General features: G+C 63.3%; 1 protein-coding gene across 1 annotated transcript in view; it reads left to right on the top strand.

The window, feature by feature from the left end:
- Positions 1-15,382, top strand: part of RYR3 (ryanodine receptor 3) — a 70,495-nt gene that overhangs the window by 37,454 nt on the left and 17,659 nt on the right. Inside the window, 29 exon segments of the mRNA XM_039914006.1 lie at positions 334-474; positions 803-966; positions 1,665-1,743; positions 2,066-2,155; positions 2,374-2,520; positions 3,117-3,179; positions 3,696-3,771; positions 3,870-3,993; positions 4,611-4,726; positions 5,123-5,190; positions 5,403-5,524; positions 6,071-6,120; positions 6,390-6,450; positions 6,734-6,972; positions 7,341-7,422; positions 7,593-7,723; positions 8,132-8,196; positions 8,199-8,324; positions 8,326-8,470; positions 9,003-9,124; positions 9,126-9,176; positions 9,178-9,248; positions 9,337-9,424; positions 9,563-9,655; positions 10,373-10,543; positions 10,852-10,911; positions 11,028-11,171; positions 11,387-11,499; positions 14,474-14,570. Coding sequence (XP_039769940.1) covers positions 334-474; positions 803-966; positions 1,665-1,743; positions 2,066-2,155; positions 2,374-2,520; positions 3,117-3,179; positions 3,696-3,771; positions 3,870-3,993; positions 4,611-4,726; positions 5,123-5,190; positions 5,403-5,524; positions 6,071-6,120; positions 6,390-6,450; positions 6,734-6,972; positions 7,341-7,422; positions 7,593-7,723; positions 8,132-8,196; positions 8,199-8,324; positions 8,326-8,470; positions 9,003-9,124; positions 9,126-9,176; positions 9,178-9,248; positions 9,337-9,424; positions 9,563-9,655; positions 10,373-10,543; positions 10,852-10,911; positions 11,028-11,171; positions 11,387-11,499; positions 14,474-14,570 — 3,099 coding nt within the window.

Below are 15,382 nucleotides of genomic sequence, written 5' to 3'. Positions count from 1 at the left end.
AGCTCCTCCTGGGATGGTGGCGGGCAGCGGGGGGACCGACGGGCGGTTGGCAGTGGACAGTGGGAGGATCGCCGGAGGCCCGAAGCGGGGGGCTGGTAATGGGGAGCCAGAGGTGGAGGGGGGTCAGTGATGGGAGGTACAGACTGAAGTCCTCTGGCTGAGGGGTTCTGCCACTTCCCCCAAACCCACGTCCCTGCCCGTGGGGTGGTCAGACCCGCCCTCCGCCACGACGTCTCGCTCTCGCCGGGGCCTGTCCCTGCCCCGCCACCCGGGCGCAGACCTTCCGCGAGCAGTGACGGACGTTCTCCCCGGTGGGTGGGCGGACGGGCTCAGCTCCTGACCAACCACTATGAGCAGTGCTGGAAGTACTACTGCCTGCCCGCGGGCGGGGGAGGCTGTGATTTTGCCGCCGAAGAGGAGCTCCACCTGACCGAGAAGCTTTTTTGGGGCATTTTTGACTCCCTCTCGCACAAGGTAAAGACCGGGCCCTGGCTGGACTGTGGCTGAGGACGGGTGGGTGGGCAGAGGGTGGCCAGTGACTCTCCCCTACCAGAAGAGTGTCCTGCCCTACCAGGCTGGGGAGGACGGGAGGCTGAGCGGCTCTAAGGCCAAGTGGGGAGTCGGGCCTGGGGCTCGCTGACCAGAATTCAGGGGTCCGACTCCAGCCCGCCCCCCACCCCAGAGGGCCCCAGTTTCTATTCCTGGCTCCCCTCACCTGCCCGTCCCCTCTTCCCATTGTCTCCCCTCTGTCACCCGCCACCCCCCCCGGTCTCTCCACCGTCCCCACACCTTTTCCCTGCAGAAGTTCGAGCCGGACCTTTTCCGCATGGCCCTGCCCTGCCTCAGCGCCATCGCGGGGGCCCTTCCACCTGACTATACGGACACCCGGGCCCCAGCCACGCTGGTCAAGCAGACATCAGTGGACGTGGATGGCAACTTTGACCCCAAGCCCATCGACACCTCCAAGTGAGTGTGGGGCAGCAAGTGGCCCCCCCCCCCCCCCCTGGTCCAGCCCGGCGTTGCCGGGCCGGGGTCCGGAGCTCCCCCAGGAATCAGGGTGGGTCAGTTCTGGGGCCGCAGGAACCCCCACAATGACCGGGGGATGGGTTCCTGATCCCGACTCCTCCCCCCCACTTCCACCATCCCCAAAAGTTCACCGGCTCCAGGCTCTGCCTCCACGCTGCTGAATAGTGGGTGGACAGGGCAGAGGGGCGTCACCCCCTTCTTTGAAAAACACTCAGAGGGGAGATCCAAGTCCACTACCCCTCTACACAGCCCTGACCTAGCTCTGGCCCCTCCTCTAGCCCCAGGAACGGGCTGCCCCAACCCCCTTAACCCCCTTCTCCCACCTCCACCGGAACTTTGGTGAGGTCCCCGCCTAATCCCACTCGGGAGCCACTGTCCAAGTCTCTGCCCCCAAGTGGGAACCAGGGGGCTAGCTGAGACAGGCTTGAACAGAGAACTGGAGCAACAAGAAATGGAGTCCTATGCCTGCCGGGCCTCTGCCCCACTCTCCAGCCACTGGTGCTGCAGTTGTCCAAAGTTCAGGTAGACAGATGGTGGCCACTTTAGAAGGGTTGGAGGGTGGTCAGCCGGGACTCCAATCTGCCGTCCGTCCCCCGCGGAGGCCCTGGAGCCGCTGATGGAGGCTCCTGGTTTCCCAGCCTGACCCTCCCAGAAAAGCTGGAGACCCTCGTTACCAAGTTCGCTGAACACGTGCATGACCGCTGGGCCTGGGACAAGGTAGGAGGCTGCAGGCGCCCGGCCACCAAGCAGGGCCTCTGGAGAGTTGGGGAGCAGGGTGCCGTCCCTGCCCTGCCCTGCCTCACCTGTCAGGCACGGTAACTGAGAAAGTGTCATGTGTGGGTGTGCACACGCGCGCAGCACAAGCACTTGTAACCCATCCTGTTTTGCTCAGTGCTGGGGGCAAAGGGGATGTATGGGCTTATTTGGGGATGACATTGGTGGGCAGCAGGGTTGGCATGGCTCCCATTGTCCAGGGGGATGGCCAGAGTGCCCAGGAGGAAGGGTAGGCCCATGCGATAGAAACCCTCATCCCCTCCAGAGCCAGAGCGGGTGGAAATACGGACTCCTGCTGGATGAAAACATGAAGACGCTCCCACTGCTCCGTCCTTTCAAGACCTTGTCCGAAAAGGTGCGGGTGGATTCAGGGGCTTCGGGGATGATAGGGGAACGGGCCCCCCAGTGGGGTGGCTTCCCCATCCCCGGTAGCGGAAGGGAGGTGCCGGGCCTGAGGGACCGGCGGATTTCGGGGAGCTGCCCGGTGCCGTCGGGAAGGATGGCGGCACCGCCGGGACTGAGCTGGGGGTGGCCGGGTCGGGCCAGATAACCGGGTGGCGCGTGCATTTGCAGGAGAAAGAGTTATACCGCTGGCCAGCCAGGGAGTCGCTGAAAAGCATGCTGGCCTTGGGGTGGACCCTGGAGCGGACCAGGGAAGGAGAAGCCATGGCCCATTCACGGGAAAATGAGAAGTTGCGTAGTGTGGCCCTGGCCAACCAGGTGGGGCGCGGGGTGGGAGGGGCGTGGGGCAAGCGGGAAGGGGCATAGCTTGGTGGGGGAGGAGGTGATGGGGGGATTGGGTTGGGCCTCTCCTTGTGGCAGATCTTTGAGCTAGGCATTAAGGACAGGGCAGAAAGACGAGGAGACCTGGCCCCTGCCCTCGAAGGGCTGCCAGTCTCAGTGGGGAGACGGGAAACACACATAGTGTGCTGTGCACGTGGGCAGAGCAGGAGGAGGAGACACGGTGCCTGTCGTTGAGAGGCTCCCAATCTGACGGGAAGCTAGCACAGCTACATACATGCAAACACATACACACATACACACATATATATATATATATATATATATATATATATATATATATATATATATACTGTGTCTGTCTCCCTCCTTCCTGAGCTCTGAGGGAGGGGGAGGTACCGTCTGTGAGTCTGTGCCCTGGAGGCGCTGCCAGTTTGGGGAGCCGAGACTCATGTGCGTACGCACATACACATCGCCCCCAGTCCGGGGCAGCTGGCTGGCGCCCCAGCTTTGGCAGTGCCACCCCCGAGGGAAGCACTCTGTGACCAAGGTTTCTACCCCCACCGTCCTTGCAGGGGAACGGCTACAGCCCAGCTCCACTTGACCTCTCCAACGTGGTGCTGTCCCGGGAGCTGCAGGTCAGTGTGGCCCAGACCCCGCCCCCCCCCCCATGGTTGCTCCTGCTCCTCCCCACGCGGTCGCTACAGGCCCAGCTTCCCGGCCTCTCATCCCCCGCCATTTTGTTCTGCTCTTACTTCTTGGCCGGGCAGGTGGGGAGAGCCCCTGGGGATCCTTTCTGGGTATAGCTGGGTGAGGGAGGGGCTGGGGAGTTGTCCACCTCCTCAGGGTTCTCTGGGCCCACTAGCGTGCAACCCCCCGGGCCGGGCTTTGGCCGGGCCACTGTTCTGCCCTGCCCAAGGTAGCGGGGAAGATATAGGGCTCGCCAGGGGTTTGGAGTTGAAACTGCCTGGCGGGGATCCCTCTGTCCTGCTGCTCTTTGGTAAAGCCCCGTCCCTTCCCTGAATCGCCTTTTCCTCTCCCACCTCGGCTAGCTCCTTGTTCTGATGAGGCTGTTCTCTCTCCCGCTGTTCTCACTGTCCCCTCCCCTCTACCTCCCCTTTGGGGTTCTGCTTCCTCTGCCTGTTGGGGACCAGATGATGGTGGAGGTCATAGCCGAGAACTATCACAACATCTGGGCGAGGAAAAAGAAGTCGGAACTGGAGAGCAGGGGTGAGGCCGAGCGATGGCGGGAGGAGACGGGCAGGCGGACGGGTGGCCGGAGGGGACCGCGGCGAGTGACCCCACCCTCCCGCCGTCCGTTGGTCCAGGGGGCGGCAGCCACCCTCTCCTGGTGCCCTACGATACCCTGACAGCCAAGGAGAAGTGCAGGGACCGGGAGAAGGCGCAGGAGCTGTTCAGATTCCTCCAGGTGAACGGCGTGGTGGTGTCCAGGTGAGTTCTGAGTCCGCCACGATCCCCGTGCCCCTCCGATGTCTCCCCCCACCCAGGATCCCCACCATGCTCTCCTTACCATGTTCCCCTCCAGAATGTGTCAGGCCGCTTGCTGCCCTCCTGAGAGCTCACCTCCTCCAAGAACCCTCCCCAGACTGAGCTACCCCTTTTCCCTCTGCTCCCTCTCTGCTCCCCTTCCACCCTCTGCTCCTCCCCCTCCTCCTTCCCCTCCCCTCAGCGCTGTGCTCATTTGTATAGATTTTTAATTACCCTCTTTATTTTGTAAATGAGGTGTACGTCCCCTTGATTCTATTCATCGTGATTACGTTGTCTCGTTTTTGTCCGTCTGTCTCCCCCGATTAGACTGTGAGCCCGTCACTGGGCAGGGGTTGTCTCTATCTGTTGCCAAATCGAACATTCCGAGCACGTAGTCCAGTGCTCTGCACATAGTAAGCGCTCAATAAATACTATTGAATGAATGAACGGGTGGGGCTGGAGGGCAGGTGGTCCCATGGAGGGAACAATCAAATCTGCTTAGTCAAAAGTGCCACCCACACCCCCTCAACCCTTCTCTTCACCACCGGTCCTCCCCCTCCACCATCCCCTCTCCGAATCAGGGGCCTGAAGGGTTTGGAGCCGGATGCCTCGTCTGTGGAGAAGAGGTTTGCGTATCAGTTTCTGAAGAAGATCCTGAAATACGTGAGCTCGGCACAAGAGTTCATTGTCCACCTGGGTAAGGTGACCCCGATCGCCCCCGCTGGGTCCATGTCCACCGTTGGGTGTGGCGGGAGACCTGACGTTTGTCCCCAGTGAGGTGGGGCGGGGGTGAAGATCAGTTCCTGACATCCTGCCTTGAGTGTGGCCCCCTCAGCAGCCTCCTGAGTCTTGCCCTCCCGGCCACTTTGCTGTGTGGCCTCGGGCCGGGACTCCACCCTCTCTGGGCTCGGGTCACCTCGCCTCCAGACGGAGTTAGCGGCTCTGACTCTAGTCAGGCAGGCGTCTGTCCTGAAGGCCCAAGCCCGCAAACAGAAGTGGTTCCCCGGGAGCTGCCCTGAGCTGGGATGGGGGGTGGGACGGCGGTAGCCCTCACCAACCGGGACCCACGTTTCTGTCCACCGCACCATGCCAGAAGCCATCGTCAGCAGTGGTAAGGCAGAGAAGTCGCCACACGCCCAGGAGATCAAATTCTTTGCCAAAGTAAGCGTCGTCGCGTCTCGTGCCTCTCCTGCCCCCCGAAACCTCGCCCGCCCTCTGCTAGCCCGGGGACCTCTGCTGGGGCTGGGGCTCCGTCCCCTACCTCGGTCCCTCGGATGGACTCCGGGGTTCTGTCACGCGGCCGCCTCTCGGGGCGGGGCTGGTGGTGGCCAGGGGCCGGGCTGGGCCCCCAGCAGACCTGGGCTGCTTTCCAGGTACTCCTGCCACTGGTGGACCAATACTTCACCAACCACGGCCTCTACTTCTTGTCCTCCCCACTGAGACCGCTTGGCAGCAGTGGCTCCGCCTCCAACAAAGAGAAGGAAATGGTGGCCAGGTAGCACGGCCGTCGGGGGGGGGGGGGGGCGGTTTGCGTGGCTCCCCTTCTGGTCAAGTGGACCTATAGGTCGGGCGAGAGCGGGGTTCTCTGCCCTGGCAGCCTCCACCCTACCGAGAATATGGCTGCTGGAAGTTAGGGACAATAATAATGATAATGTTGGTATTTGTAAAGCGCTTACTATGTGCAGAGCACTCTTCTAAGCGCTGGGGTAGATATAGGGCAATCGGGTTATCCCACGTGAGGCTCACAGCTAATCCCCATTTTACAAATGAGGTAACTGAGGCCCAGAGAAGTGAAGTGACTTACCCACAGTCACACAGCTGACAAGTGGCAGAGCCGGGATTCAAACCCTTGACCTCTGACTCCCAAGCCCGGGCTCCTTCCACTGAACCACGCTGCTTCTCAAGGCAGGGAAGGGAGGCCGGAAGTCCACTGTCCCTTGTTAGTTAAGACCTCCCCCCAGACCTGGAGCCTGTGGACACGACCACGTGAGCTCAGCACCCCGTTTTCTCTGCTTCCCCCCTCCTCCCCTACCCCCGGCAGCCTGTTCTGCAAACTTGCAGCCCTGGTGAGACATCGGATCTCGCTGTTTGGTAAGGGAGGACCAGGGGCAGGGGGTGGGCGGCCTGTCCCATCAGGGTGGTGACTCTCCGTCCGCAGGCGTGGGCAGCCTTTTTTTGCCCTGTTGGTGGACGGGAGGACACTGGGGTGGGAGATCACAACTGCCTTCCCCGACCCGAGAAAGCCGGCCGGGCCCCAGGAAGATGGGAGGGCACATGGCGGGGCTTGCCGGGTGGGCAGGGGGTCCTGGGAGGAATGTCCCCACCCACTGCTGATGCGTGACCTTCACCTCTGACCCCAGGGAGCGACGCCACATCCATGGTGAGCTGCCTTCACATCCTGGCCCAGACCCTCGACACAAGGTGAGCGAGGGCCCCCTTCCCCCGTCCATCGTCACCTGGTCTCCCCCGCCACCTTCACCCATCCCTCCCCGGCCCCTGGCGGGATTCTCCGGTGACTCCTCCTTCCCCACTCTGGGCCCCTTCGGAGCCATGACGGCTATTCCCCAGCCCCTCAGGAGCACCTTTGAAGGAGGGGGGTTTGGAGGGGGGCGGGGAGCTCCCGGGAGAATCCTGCATGGAGGGGGGGATAAGGGGGAGGGGCCGGGGAGCCAGGAGAATCCTGCATGGAACCACTTGCCCACAGGACAGTCATGAAGTCTGGCTCTGAGCTGGTGAAAGCCGGGCTGAGGGCGTTCTTTGAGAATGCGGCCGAGGACCTGGAAAAAACCTCGGAGAACCTGAAACTGGGGAAGTTCACCCATTCCCGGAACCAGATCAAAGGGGTCTCCCAGAACATCAACTATACCACGGCCGCCCTTCTGCCCGTCCTGACCTCCATTTTCGACCACGTGGCCCAGCACCAGTTTGGCTCTGACTTACTCCGTAGGTCACTTCCTGAGCATCCAGCCTGGGGCCCTGGGACAGAGTCAGGAGCGGAATGGGGAGGTTGGGGGTGTCGGATGGTCCGGGCTGGGTCCCCGGAGGAAAGCCAGTGAGAGAGAGGGGAGAGTCGGGAGTGTTGGATGGTCCGCGTCGGTTCAACGGGGGTGAGTAATGGACGGAGAGAGGAGAGTCAGGATGATGGCGAATCATCCATCTCTAACCACGGGAGTCGGTGTCCAGGAGAGCAACCAGCCCAGGACTCCTCCGAGTGAGCGGGTGACCCGGCGGGAGCCAGAATCCTGGCTTAGGCTGGGCTTGCCGTTGGGGTGGCCGGGGGTGACCTCAAAGACCGGTGGCCTTTCTCGCAGTGGGGGACATCCAGATCTCCTGCTACCACATCCTGTGCAGTCTCTACACCCTCGGAACCGCCAAGAACATCTATGTGGAAAGGTGATTTGAGGGCAACGGGTCGCGGGGATGTTGGCTTTAGGAGGCGGGGGCCCCTGGGTCCGGCCAGTGGCTGCTGGGCTGCCTTCTCCCCCTGCTTCCCCTCGCTGTTCCCCCTTTCCTCTCGCCCTGCCGGGCAACTCAGAGAGCCCCTTTTGGTCACTGGTGTCCAGGCAGCGCCCTGCCCTGGGGGAGTGTCTTGCCGCTCTGGCCGCCGCCATCCCCGTGGCCTTCCTGGAGCCGGCGCTGGACCACCACAACCCGCTGTCCGTCTTCAACGCCAAGACCCCCAGGGAGAGGGCAAGTACGTGCTTGTGGGGGCTGGGGGCGGAGCCTTGGTCTCGGGAGCCTTCCTGGTCAGTCAGGCAGGTGGTGGGGGCGGACGCCCATCACCGGACAGATCTGAGTGATCTGGGGGCAGTGGGGGAGGAGAGCCGGGAGAGGGGGAGAGCCAGGTCAGAGTGGTCTTGGGAAGTGGCAGGGGGCAGATTAGAGGGGAGGGTTGGGAGGGTGGGGTGGAGGTATAACACCCCAGGCCCGTACCCCCGCCCATCCCTCCTCCATTGCCGAGTAGGAAGTGGCTTAAGGGAAGGACTGCTGGGATGACTCCGTTTCCCCGGTTCTCCCTCTGGGGAAGTGGCTTAAGGGAAGGACTGCTGGGATGACTCCGTTTCCCCGGTTCTCCCTCTGGCCCTCCCCGCGGCCCCGGCAGTCCTGAGGCTGCCGGAGCGGGCGGAGGAGATGACCCGTGAGATCCCCCGGTTTGGAGGAGCTGCTGAAGGATGGTGGTGGAGCTGGCCGAGTCGGGTGGCCGCTACCTGGAGACGCCACACGTCATCGACGTGGCCCTGCCCATGCTGTGCAGCTACCTGGCATCCTGGTGGGCGTGCGGGCCCGATAGCTGGGCCTCCCGGGAGCGGGGCCTCCAGGCCCGGGCCCCGCTGCTCCACCGTCACTTCCGACCAGCTCAGCCTTGTCCTGGGCGCCATCCTCAGGATCGTCCACAACAACCTGGGCGTGGACGAGGCCTCCTGGATGAAGAGAATCGCAGGTTGGGGCCGGGCCTGGGAGGGCCGGGCGGTTTCGGGTCGGGAGGCTGACTTGGATCGAGAAGTAGTGTGGCCTAGTGGACAGAGAAGGGGCTTGGGAGTCAGAAGGACCTGGGTTCTAATCCCGGCTCTCCCACCTGTCTGCTATGTAACCTTGGGCAAGTGGCTTCCCTTCCCTGAGCCTCAGTTCCTTTATTTGTAAAATGGAGAGCTCCATGTGGGGCAGGAACTGTATCCAACCTGATTGGTTTGTATCTACCCCAGCGCTTAGAACCGTGTTTGACACATAGTAAGCGCTTAACAAATACCGTCATCATTAATTTCCCCAATCCCTTCGTTGGGCACAGAGTGCATTATTTTGTGTGTGTGTGTGTGTGTGTGTGTACAGTCGCCCCATGAGACGGGCAGCCCCCTGAGGGCAGGGACTAAGTCTGTCATTCCCCAGGGCCAGGGGGGTCTCAACAGGCCGATCCGGGCCCCCGGGGGAATGGCAGCGTTTCCGGGCTCATGTCCCGGCCGCCCACCCTCCCACAGTGTACGCGCAGCCCATCATCGACAGGGCGCGGCCACACCTGCTCAGGAGCCACTTCCTGCCGACGCTGGAGAAGCTGAAGAAGAAGGCAGGAGAAGATCGTGCAGGAGAGGAGCGGCTGCGGGCGGGCGGACGGCAGGGGCAGCACGCAGGAGGCCGAGCTGTTGTCTCTGGACGGACTTGGCGGCGCTCTGCAGGGACCTGTACGCCTTCTATCCGCTGCTCATCCGTTACGTGGACAACAACAGGTGAGCGTGGCCGCGGGAGAAGGCCAGAACGGGGGGTGGGGCAGACCGCCGGGCCTCTCTGATGGTCAGCGTGCCGTTTGCCCCGCAGGGCCGGCTGGCTGAAGAGGCCGGACTCTGACTCGGACGAGCTGTTCCGCATGGTGGCCGAGGTCTTCATCCTGTGGTGCAGATCTCACGTGAGCGGTCCCGCGCCTTGCCCCGCCCCCAAGGCCCTCCCCCAGACACTCCCAGTCGCCCCAACCACCCCCTGCCACCAGCCCATGCCGCTCTGGATCGGGCCCATGTCGGTGAGCCCTTCCCTCCCGCTCCCTCAGAACTTCAAGCGGGAAGAGCAGAACTTCGTGATCCAGAACGAGATCAACAACCTGGCCTTTCTTACCGGGGGCGGCAAGAACAAACTGGGGAAGGTGAGTGGGCCGGGGCGTGATAAGGGCCCGGGGAGGGGGTCGGCTGTGACCTGGTGTCCCCTGAAGTGTCACCCTCCTGCTGCTTTCACTGGTCCGGTCTCCAGGATGGAGTGGGCGCCTTCTGCGGGCAGAGCGCCCGCTGTAGGGCTTCGATTAGCGGCAAGATTCTGAAACACTTGTCGGTGTCTGTTGTGTGTGTTGTGGCACCCCTACTCTGTCGGTCCCCCGCCCCCTGTTGTACTGGGAACACTGGGGAAAGGGGCCCCGGAGCGCCAGGCCGACGCAGGAGATCGATCCATCGCAGGATCGTAAAGCATCGGGGCCGGGAACCCACCCTCCCTCAAGGGGCGGGCAGAGTGGTGCCCCGGCCCCGGGGTTAGGTCAGAACGGATGGATGGACGGATGGGCCTTCTGCGTGGCGGGGGGTCCAGATCCAGCTGCTCTCCCCCTCCCCCCAAGGGTGTGGGCAGGAGTGCGTGTGCCCTGGTGTGCCCGGACAGTGGGCAAGCGTGCTTCTGTGTGCGTGTCGCAGTTGTGCCTGGGCCCTGCAGAAACCGACCAGGCTTTAACCAACCCCACACGATGCCCGGTCTCTGCTCCTCCGGTCCCTTCCCGCCTGCCGGGCACCTGGGAAGAGTATTCGAGGCCCTCTCCCTTCCCGCGGCACCCCTCGCTCACCCGGACCCCCTCTCCCTGGCCTGTGTTGTCCCTGTGCAGTCTGGGGGGCAGGACCAGGAACGGAAGAGGACTCGCCGGCGTGGGGACTTATACTCGGTCCAGACGTCACTGATCGTGGCCGCGCTCAAGAAGATGTTGCCCGTCGGCCTGAACATGGGCACCCGTGGCGAGCAGGAGCTCATCGCCCTGGGCAAGGCCCGCTATGCCCACGTGAGCCTCGCTCGGCCCTGGCCCGCTGCCCACCCCTCTGGGTGCCCCCCCGGCACCCCCAGCCCGGTTCTACCCGGCGGCTTCCACGACCAGTTCCGTAGTGATTCCTGGGGGGTCGGGGCCACGGTGGGGGAATCCTCTGGGGCAACAAAACCCCCAACCCACCAACTCCCTGCTGCAAGAGCCAGGGCCAAGCTGAGGGTCCTGTGCGCGCCTGTTCCATTCCTCCCTCCGCTCACGGCACAGGGTGCGGTGCCACCCACGGTGGGCATGGCATCAGGAGATGACCCCCACATCTTCTCCCACAGAGGGACACCGAAGCGGAGGTGAAGGAACACTTACGTAATAACCTGCATCTCCGGGAGAAGGTAAAGCCCTCCCGGATTCCCGGACCCGGAATGCTCAGCCCCCGGTCCGGACTCGGGCCCGGACCCGGGCCGTGCCCCCGTTGGCCGGTCGACGTCGGTCCCGATTTGGGTTTCAGTCGGATGACCCCGCCGTGCGCTGGCAGCTGAACCTGTACAAGGACGTGCAGAGGAGCGGAGGGCCCGGAGCCCCGGAGCGGACCGCGGAGCAGACCGTGGAGCGGATCCAGAGGCTCTCGGCCGCCCTTTTCCACCTCGAGCAGGTGCCGCTGGTCGACCTGGGGTCCTGTGGCCCTGTGGGGAGTTGTGGAGGCGGTGGGGAGGGGGAGCGGGGAAGGGGCTGGGGGAAGCTGGCCAACAGATCCTCTCGGCCCTGTGGCGTCACCGTGGGCCGGCCCCCCTTCCCCTTGGCTGGCCCTCTGCCACCCGGGGCCCCCCCACCCCCCGCGTGACCTCCTTCGGGGCCCACCCACTGCAGGTGGAGCAGCCGCTGCGCTCCAAGAAGGCCGTTTGGCACAAACTCCTGTCCAAACAGCGCAAGCGGGCGGTGGTGGCCTGCTTCAGGATGGCACCACTCTACAATCTGCCCAGGTGGGTGCCCGCCCCCACGACCGGTCCCCAGAGAAAGGGAATTTGGGACCTGTGGAGGGAGGGGGGTCTCTGGGGAAGGAGTATATTAGGGATGGCGGTGGGGTGACCGAGGAGGGGGTCTGTTAGGCAAAGGAGACGGAATGGGGAGGGGAACGATGGGGAGGGAGCTGACAGGGTCAGAGCTTTCTATCGGGAGGCTCGGGCAATCAAGTCTGTGCCCCAGTGGCCTGAGACCCCCGAGACGCCCCCTCTCCAGACTTCTACCATGCTGGCAGCGGGGATTCCCATTGCCCGTGATCTTGGGGAGGGGAAGGAGGTCTTTGTGGGCCCACCTCGACTAGCCAACGGTTGGGGGTCCAATCTGTTCACCCAGTCCTGAACAGAGTCACCGTCTATCCGAACTGACTGGGTGCTGTCACAGGGTGTCCCGGCCCCGGCCTGGCCCTTCCTCCCTCCCTCCCTCCCTCCCCGATCACGGCGCTCCCTCCTGGAGCCCGTGCCCTGGCCCGGTCCTCCCACCCAGGGGCCCGGGGGCGGGCAGCACTCAGGGTCCCCTTTGCTGCCTTCCTCCAGACACAAAATTAACAATTTCTTCCTGAGCTCCTTCCGCCGGCTCTGGTTGGACCCCGCCCACGAGCGGACGCAGTGTGACAGGCTAATTGTCTTGTTAACGGTAATGGACCTGGGCACCCCTGCCCCCCACCCCGCCCCGCGCTCCGTCTGCCGCCCGGCCGTGACCCGACACCACCATGAAACGCCAATTTGTACAATTTTCGGGGAGCGTTCTGATTGGTCAGCATCGGAGGAGGAGAGGCGGCCGGGCTTCAGGCATCCCTGGCCTCCAGGGATCCTGGGTCGGTGGGGCAAGGGGGTGGGAAGGCCCCAGTTATTGCTCCTATGCCAGGCTCACGGCCAACTGCAGGGCTCCCGCGGATTGGCAGGCTGGGCGCTTAAGGAGGGAGAGAGATGGCAGAGTGTGATTTGTGCCAGGGCTTTTGATCAGTCAACCCGTCGATGGTGTTTATTGAGCACTTCTGTGGGCAGAACACTGGACTGACCGCTGGGGAGAGTACTACACAGTTACTAGACACGATCCCTCCCGTCCAGGAACTTACGAGCCAGTGGGGGAGACAAACAGCCCCGAGCTCAGAGGAAGAAGTGTGGCGGTGGAAGAGTGGAGCGATCGATGGGAGCCAAAATGCAGAGGGAGGCTATGAGGGCCCAAAGGTTGAGATGACATGAGCTGGGGAGAAGGAAAATTAATCTGGAGAGGCCTCCTGGAAGAGATGGAATTTCAGAAAGCTTTTGAAGATGGGGAGAGCTGTGGTCTGACAGATGTAAAGGGGGAGAGCGTGCCCGGAAGGAGGAAATGTGTAAGGTAGGGGTTGGAGACGGGGCAGTTGAAGACGAACCACGGCGAGCACAAGTGCTGGGGGAGAATGGAGAGTGTGAGTTGGGGTAGAGTAGGATAAGAGAGCGGAGAGTTAGGAGAAAACTGATGGAGTGCCTTAAAACCCATGGCCAGGAGTTTCTGCTTAATGCAGACGGGAATGGGGCAACCGTCGGAGGAGTAGAGAGACATGCCAAATGACGTTTTAGAAAATGACCTGAGCAGAGGAATGAAGCCTGGGTTGGAGAGGCAGGAGGCAGGGAGACCATCAGCAGAAGCTGTTGTCATAGGCTGAGATGAGAGCAGCTCCTGGACCACCGTAGTGGACATTTGGATGGAGAGGAGGGAGAGGAGGAGCTGGGAAACATCAGGGAGGGAAAACCGACGGGATTTGGAAGTGAAAATTGGAAGAGTGGCAGGAGTTAAGGATAAGGCCGAAGTTACAGATTTTAGCGATTGGAATCGTCACGTGGGATAGGAAAGTCGGGTGAGGGAAGATTTGGGAGGGAAGATGAAGGGTTTGGTTTCGGACAGGTTGAGCTTGAGGTGTCGGCAGGGCAACCAGGCAGAGATGTCCCCATGATGGAAGGAGATGCGAGACTACAGTTGGGGGGAAAGATCGGGATAGCCAGGTAGCTATGGCATCCGTCTGCAAGGAGAGGCAGTAGTTGAAGCCATGTGAGCGAAAGAGCTCCCCTGGGACATTGCGTGTGAAGTCAGAAGAGAAGGGAGCCCAGAACTGAGCCTTGGGGAACCCCTCGGGCTGGGTGGGAGGCAGAGGAGGACCCCTCGAAGGAGACTGAGAAGGAGCGACCAGAGAGAAAGGAGGACGGGAGAGGACGGTCACGTAGCGTTTCAAGAAGGGGTGGTCCCGTGCCGGTGATGGCCGAGAGGCCGAGGAGGAGCAAGACGAAGTAGAGGCTGTTGCATTCGACGCCTGGGGGTTGGGTGGTCGGTGGTCGCGGCCCCAGCCCTGCTGTCTGGGTGGTCCCATGGTCCCAGTCCCTGGGGGCTGGGCGGTCGGTAGCCCCAACACCGCCGCGGTGGCCATCTGTGCTCCGAAAGCGAGGTCAAACTGTAAATGTTCGTTTCGGAAAGACCAGCCGCGACCCCCGGGTGATCGGGGCTTCCGTCTGCGCGGCGTCCCTGTTGGCGGCGGCGGGACGGTCGTGACCGGCACCCACCTTTCAGGCGGTGCGACTCCCCCATCTGCTGTCCGAGATCCCAGGCTCCTTCCAGACGGAACCCGGGGCCCGGCCCGGTGGGAGCCGCGAAGTCCAGACCGATTCTCCTGGCTGAATTCCTGTGGACCACTAAGGGTCCAGGAGCACGGGGCCCACAGGCCGGCGCTCCCGCCCGGGAAGCGGCCAAATGGGGGCACCGCTAGCCCTCCGGTGTGAACGGCAGTGGGTCGGGGCCGCCCCGCTAGACCAGCGGGCAGAGGTTGTGCTGACCAATCAGATGACCCCAATTGTCCAAAGCTCCCGCCCACTGATCACTCACTGCCGCTGCCCCCCGCTCCCCCACCAGCGCACCGGTGGACCCCTCTGACCCCGCTCTCCCCCTCCCCCCACCCCCGTCCAGGCACCGCGCCATTAACCTCTTCCTCCACGGCTATCAGAGGGTTTGGCTAGAGGCAGAGGAGTGTCCCTTTGAGGAGAAACTAGTGCAGGATCTGTCAGTGAGTACCGCGCGGCGGGCAGGGAGCGGGGGAGCGAGTCCCGGCTCCAGGCCGGCTCCAGTCCGCCTTGCTCGCTCGCTCGTTCACCTGGGGGGTGGGGGGAGGCCGTGCCCACCCACGGGCACTGGATTGGCGTTCCCCTCCGCGGCCTGGCGGGGGGCAGGGGGTGGGGTGCGTGGGAGCCCCCGAGCCCCGGCCGTGCTCATCCTCACCTCATCCTCATCCTCAGCCTCCAACGCGGCCCGGATCGACCCTCGGCCCACCCCCGGGGCCCGGGGCCCCTCCCTGACCTGCCCGAGGCCCCCTGGGCCGTGCCATCCCTTCGCCGGTGGGCAGGACATCACAGGGATGGGAGGAAGGGTCTCTCGCGGGGAACCCCCAAGTCCACAGTCCTCAAAGAAGTATCCCCTCCCCAGTCCCCCTCCCCCCGGCCCGGGTCGGCTCCGGCTCTTCCCGTCCCCTCCCCTCTTGGACTCCTCTCTCCTGGTGCTTGGGGATGGAGTTGGTGAAGAGAGGCCAGCCCGGCCCTGTCCCCACCTCTCCTCGCCCTTGTCTTCTAGTCCCCCTGCCCCCACCCCCTAGGATCTGAAGCCTCCCGTGGCAACCTCGTAGCTGGGTGGAAGCAGAGGCCCCTTTGATTCTGAGGAAGACCCCTACCTCAGCCTGTTCCCTCCTGTCCCCTGCCTCCCCCATCTCCCCACACCTTCCTCTCCCTGCCTCTCCTCTGTCTGGCCTTCTCTGCCAGGCTTCCCCACTCGGGTCAGTGCCGTGGCTCAGGCGTGTTTAGGGTAGGCAGGGTCCGGCCCTGCCTC

This window comes from Ornithorhynchus anatinus, chromosome 13 (assembly GCF_004115215.2).
Source record: "Ornithorhynchus anatinus isolate Pmale09 chromosome 13, mOrnAna1.pri.v4, whole genome shotgun sequence".
Lineage (NCBI taxonomy): Eukaryota > Metazoa > Chordata > Mammalia > Monotremata > Ornithorhynchidae > Ornithorhynchus > Ornithorhynchus anatinus.
Note: the sequence above shows the minus strand (reverse complement) of the source record. Positions and strands in the feature narration are given on the sequence as shown.